The sequence below is a fragment of the Porites lutea genome, chromosome 2, assembly GCF_958299795.1.
Source record: "Porites lutea chromosome 2, jaPorLute2.1, whole genome shotgun sequence".
Taxonomy (NCBI): Eukaryota; Metazoa; Cnidaria; class Anthozoa; order Scleractinia; family Poritidae; genus Porites; species Porites lutea.
In genome coordinates this window covers 55039884-55046080 of record NC_133202.1, presented here as the reverse complement: position 1 = coordinate 55046080, position 6197 = coordinate 55039884, and the positions used below count along the sequence as shown (strand labels likewise).

At 38.6% G+C, this 6197-nt stretch overlaps 1 protein-coding gene across 1 annotated transcript; it reads right to left on the bottom strand.

Annotated features, from left to right (window-relative positions):
* Window positions 1-2903: 2903 nt before the first annotated feature.
* On the bottom strand, window positions 2904-5934 carry LOC140926436 (histamine H2 receptor-like). Its single transcript, XM_073376176.1, has 2 exons — window positions 5788-5934; window positions 2904-3884 (listed from the first exon to the last, which is right to left on the bottom strand). Exons 1-2 carry the CDS (start codon window positions 5932-5934, stop codon window positions 2904-2906), a joined length of 1128 nt encoding a protein of 375 aa, XP_073232277.1.
* Window positions 5935-6197: the final 263 nt, after the last annotated feature.

The following is a 6197-nucleotide window of genomic DNA, read 5'->3' as shown; positions in this document are numbered from 1 at the left end:
TAGATTAGCATTATTGCTATTTGCAGGACATAAAATTGTAAACTTTATATTTCTTCAAATAAATGCATTGTTGTTGTTTTTGTTGTTGTTGCTAAGTGCACCTCTGAAAAGAAAAAAATTTAACTTCACGTTTCGTGTGTTCAACAGTGATCTTCCAAAGAACTGTTGAATAATAACAGAAAATTAAATGTAGAATAAGTGACTAATCAAAGAAGAGCTAACAAGAACAATGTATGACATATGGTAGGAAAATTTACCAGATAGTTATCGAGAAAATGAGATCTTGCCACTCTCCTTTTACCTGCACCTTATATGAGATTCATTTTGGTTCATAAGGGCCTCATTTTAAGATATATGAAATGCCAGCAAGTCCACAACAACAAACCAATGAGTGGTGCCGGATCTGTCAGTTGTAGACCTGGATCAGTACAGTTAAACTTGTAGAACATAAAACGGCAAACTGATCCTTACGGCAAGGCGGTGAAGAAGTAATAAACAAAAGAATAAAACAAAAAATATATATATGGCAGTTTGTTTAAATATATATATATATATTTTTTATTCTTTTGTGTATAACTTCTTCATCGTCTAGCCATAAGGATCAGTTTGCCGTTTCATATTTTTCTACTTCATTTTAAGCCCTGTCCACACGCGGTCAGGATATTTTTTAATGGAAATACGATAGCACCCTTATAGTGCATGTGTTCGTTTACTCCCGTCCACACTTTAAGGAGAAGCCAGCGTTTTTCAAAGATCTGCCACTCTGAGAGCAATTTTGAAAACCTTAACCTTTTTCCTAGGAATTTCCTTAAAAAAAGTAGGTGGGGCGGGAAAAGCCCTGGGGACGAGTTTGTGAAAACCTTCGTGTTTAGTGCCCGAAAACGTAGTTCACGTGTGGAAGGGAGGCTAAAACGGAGAAAAAAAATATCTCAGTAAAATCCCGTTTTCAAAAATTTCCGTGTAAAAGTGGACAGGTCCTCAGAGACTGTCCGTTTTACATGTGTTCAAGCTTCCCCTTGGACGGCTTTGTACGGGACTTTGAATTTAAGGGAACGGACATAAATTTTATTCGTACAACCACGTCACAGTCATAGATTGTCTGTTACATGTAATATTACGAGTTCTAGTTTCATTTAGAAAACAATAAAAATGTAGATGTAGTGGTGGTCGTGGAGGGAAAATAATAGAAATGTGGCTGTGGTGGAGGGGACCAATAGAAACGTGGTGGTGGTACCACAGTTAACCCAGGCTCTGTGATAGTACCACAGTAGGGTTCCAGTAAAATTAGAGCGTTTGCTTGGGGTAAAAATACGATCCTATAATTTGTAGGAAATACTAAGTAAAGGTCAGTAAAACTTACTTTGCAGTTAGTTGTTTTTGTCCTTAATGCTCAAACGATTTTTCGTTATAATTTGCGCAAATTCAGCCTCCATACAATATAATACACAAGTTAGGAGACACGAAATCACATCTCGGCCGCCATGCTCCATTTCCAACACAACTGTGTACACGAAATTCGAACTCCAACGGTATATAAACATGCTAGGATCGTACAAATAGGATAATGGTACTATCACAGAGCCTTGGTTACCTGTGGTGGTACTCTTGGATGAAGATAATAGAAATGTGGTAGTGATTGGAAAACAATAAAAACGTGCTGTTCGTGGTGGTGGAGGGAAACAATAGAAATGTGTTAGTAATATCGGAGAGAAAACAAAAGAAATGTGGTGGTGGTGGTGGTGGTGGTTGTGGTAAAAAGAAACAGTAGAAATGCGGTGGTAATGGTGTTGGTGGTGGAGGGAAACAATGTGTGGTGGTGGTATATACCTTCCCTACTTACGACTGACATCATTACAAATAACTGTGTTGAAACGAAAGGTGGCTGTTGGGTGATGTGGGGTCGATGTAAAGTATAGGGTAGACGTTGGTATCGATGTAGGTTAAAATGTATGGTCGCTGTAGGGCCGCTTATTCACCCGACACATGAATCAACCACTAGCTCAGGGATTTTTAAAAAATCAAAATCTGTAAGCTATAAGTGTGTGCAGCCTTCATCTGTCTGGAAACAGTGGAGTGCGACCGGAACAATGCCTCCAATGTCTGAAAAGGAATTCCTATGTTTTGAATGGCAGTCTTTCGTACAACCATCACAGTCACAGATTGCCTAATAAACATGAAGGCTTCCCAGTTTTCGGTTGCGTTACGACCACAAGAATCAGCTATCAGTGTTTCTTCACTGAGCTGAGTCTTTGTACATACTCAGTCTGACCGGTCCTTTTTACAATAGTTGCAATATAATGTTATGTAGGCAGTTTTGGACTATCATTTTTGGAATTGCATAACTGGGTCTCTGTGTCAAGGCTAAACAATAGTTTATCAGCTCTAGATACGTATTCCTAGACGAGTTTAAACGAGGTCTAAACATGAACTGTTATTGCTTGATATTTATAGGCATAAAAACGTTATTTTGTTAAAAGTAATACCATAAACTGCCGCTTATAAGCCCAGGGTTTTTACATCATCGTCAGGGGTTTTAGTGGGGCTTATAAACTAAAAGGAGGGGCTGATATTGCAATTACCACTGCGACGATCATATATTCATATAAAATCTGTATTTCCGCAGTTCACATCATCTTCATTGTTTCATTTCATTCACGGGTTAAGATGAACTCAACCAATTGCTCTGTTCCCAATATGTGGGTCTTCACAGCTCAATTGGTTAGAGCACTGCAGCGCTTACGTAGAGGCCATTGCTTCGAATCCCGCTGACGTCGCAAAATTCTTTTTTTCGGGTTAATTTTTAAGAGGCTGTTTACTGCAAACCGTTTACAGAGAAAGGTACATGTATCTAAAGTAACCCGCTGAATTTTTTACTAGATTAGTTGTAAGATAAAGTTCATAGATTACAAACGATGAAGAAGAATATCATGACCGATCATTTGGTTTTGTTGACGCCTAAATAAAGAGAGTAGAGCTCTTCTAAAATCTGGCATTCTGATAGCGTATAATATGGGATTAACAAGAGAGTTTGCGTTGAACAAAAAAATCAAAGCGAGATTCAAACGTAACTCTTTTTGATAAGAAATTGACTTAAAACTATTAGTTGTGAATTTCACAAACGTGGTAACAACATATGGTAGCCACATCAGTAAAGATACAACAGTCATTATGAATAATGTCACAGTAAGTTTTCTTTGTCTTCTAGCTGCACCATGGTGCGGAGGACGCGCTCCACAACAAAATTTAACAACGGTAGAAGTGTAAGAACCACAGATGACAAATAGACACAAGCAGTTGTATGATTGCCATAAGTAAAAATAATGTGACCTCGCTTTCGTGAAGAACGTTAATGAGACCAGTGTTGCTGATAATGTGGAAGCCGACACCCAGACAAAAGCAATCGCTACACCGTAGACCCACTTTTTGATGACGCGATGCTTGAATGGACGAAAAGTGGCGTGTGCTTGCTGTAGAGAAATCATAGCTATGTTTGTCCGCGATGTCAGAGGAAACAAGTAGATCAAGAAGTAGATGGCAAAGTATAAGGGAACGGCTCTCCAATATGATCCCAAGTTAAATTCAGAAAATTTGCAGTGGCTTCCTAATGTAAAAAATATTTGAGCAATGAAAATTCCTCCAGCCAACATGTCAGCTACCGTCAAGTTAATAACCAAGTACAAGCTTCTTTTGCGAAGATAATTGTTCTTCATAAAAAGAATGATTGTAATAAGGTTCCCCGCCATTACAACAGCAGATTCTGTCACGCCCAATGTAAGCCAGGTTACGCACTCGGGTGAAGAAAAATTCATGAACATTGAGTTTTCTTGCAGTATTTTCTGAATCAGTGCTTGTGTTGCTTTTTCTTTTCTCTTCTGCTCGTTGATCTTTTAAAGGAACCAACTTTAAAAGGTCAAAACAATTGCAACCCACTATAAGCAAGTTTGAGAACATCTATATAAAATTTATGAAGTGGGCATGAAATATGGGCCACTCAACATTTTAAGCATTGTTGAAAAAAAGCTGTCTTGTTAATTAATGGGAAATTACAAACAAATAGTATAAATATGTTAATAAACAGGAAATTAAAATTTCCTTTTTATATTCACGACTAAGACACGGGAAAATAGGTGTGCAGCTAGAAAAATTGTGATTCTGAGTGCTTAAAGGGACACAGTCAGCTGATGCACATGCGCATTAAATACCACTTCTTAGCTGATTTGCATGTCGCAAGACGCGCATGAAACAAAAGCGTATCCGGAATACGCTAAACAAACCTTGTAGAGTTGAACTAGTTACAAGCCGAAATCGTGATTATGGGCCCTAAGCCACATCAGAGCGCTCATTTTTTATATACCATTGAGAATTCACCGATGGATTTTTCCCAGGGAAGCCAAACATCGACGAATACTTCCGAATTCGAACATCAGTAGAGGTGAGAAATTGCACGAAGTCTGAGTGATTGTACTGTGTGGAAGGTTCACGGTCGAGAACGCTTGATTTTCCAAATATATTTAACCTATTCCATCCATTTTCCAAATAAATATAACGATTATTTGCTCGTCAATGTTACTGATTCATTTCTCTTGTTATTTTGGTTAACGAAGGCGATTTCTCCCGCCCGGCGCCTATGCGTTTCGCACCTCTTCTGTTCACGTTCCTTTAAATACTGTTTTTAACCAAATATGATAAAATAATGTAATAGGGTGAGTAAAAGTTTGCTCAAAAAGAGATTTTCAATAAAAGATCGAGGATCGAATGAAACACTAGGAAGCGTAGATTTGATTTCGGGTTGAGGTAAACGCTTTTCAAACTGGGAAAAGTAGTGTCCAGGCCAGCGCGGTCCCATGGCTGACTGTGTTCTTTTAATGACGTCCCAGTACCATAAAACGAAAATACAAACACTCCTCAATTGCGTCACTTAGGCTAAACTAGTCACGTGCGCCGTCTCATTAAAAAAAAAAACCAAATGGGAAAAAATTGGGAACGTTTCCGCCAACCAATGCAGTCCCATTGCACAAAATGAAAAGTTCGGGAGCTGATAAAAATCACCTTTCAAAACCTTATATACCTACGCCATCACGGCTCCCTTGCGTTCATACCATGCCAAAGAGAAATTATTTAGTACGTTCAGTTTCGACGAATGTTTGAGCGTCGGCGCTTCACGTCTCGCCCCAATCTTGCACTACACAAACAAAAATTCTTAGCCTTACCTACGATTCTTAAGAAAAAACACGCCACAAATAACCACTTTTTTGGCCTGACGGTTAATGATTTTCATTTGTTTTTAACCTCTTGTAAGCGGCCACTTGACGCATTCTCTGATCTCTCTGTCCTCTGTCTGCACTATAATTACCTTACGGCTCAGTGATTTTAGGTCACAGACGTTTTAGCGCTCATTTCTTGGACAACAAGAATCAACTAATGAAAAGTTTTCTTATCTTTTAGTCAACAAATCAAACAGCAAGACATTCATCGATCAAAGACCTGTCAAAACAGATAAACTCCTTAAAAATAGCACCTGACCTTATCTTAATGAGAATCCCCGGCACGTCATTCATGAACTAAAGGTTATGGCTAAGGCGATGACGTCATCGGCATTAACGTATCCGTGTGCAAATTAATGAGATTCCCTTGCACAAAAGGAGTAAAACATCCTTACTATACTACTGAAGTTTAATAAAAAGTGACGATGGTCGCAAAATCCCTGCATTTTGACGATAAACGCTTTTTGAAGCTATTCGACCGTTTTTGGTCACTATCTAGCCAGAAAGTGAAACCTAGAACTACCCAAACGTTGAGTACTAAGCGAAGTCCTACGCAGCCTTCAGTTCCAGATGCCCAAAATGTCAGCTTCCAAAGTTCGGTCATTAGCGAAAGGCGGCTTCCTTCTTTCACTTTCTCTCCTTCCAACTTATTTCGCTTTTCTTTTGCCATTTTTCTCTTGCTTTCCTTTGCTAGGGATCATTTTTCTAATAGTTCAACTTACCAGTTCAAGAAACAATAAATTAAACTTGAGGCCTTTTAGCACTATAATAACAAAATTGCTTGCTTGATGTATTATAAATATAAAGTGACAGATAATATTGCATGCGGTGCACACTTACTGAGCAGTTTAATTATTGATTAGAAAGAAGCCCAGTAGGACATCCTGTTTGTTTGCTCAGTTTCTCAAACAAATGAAAACACTTGCCGGTGGT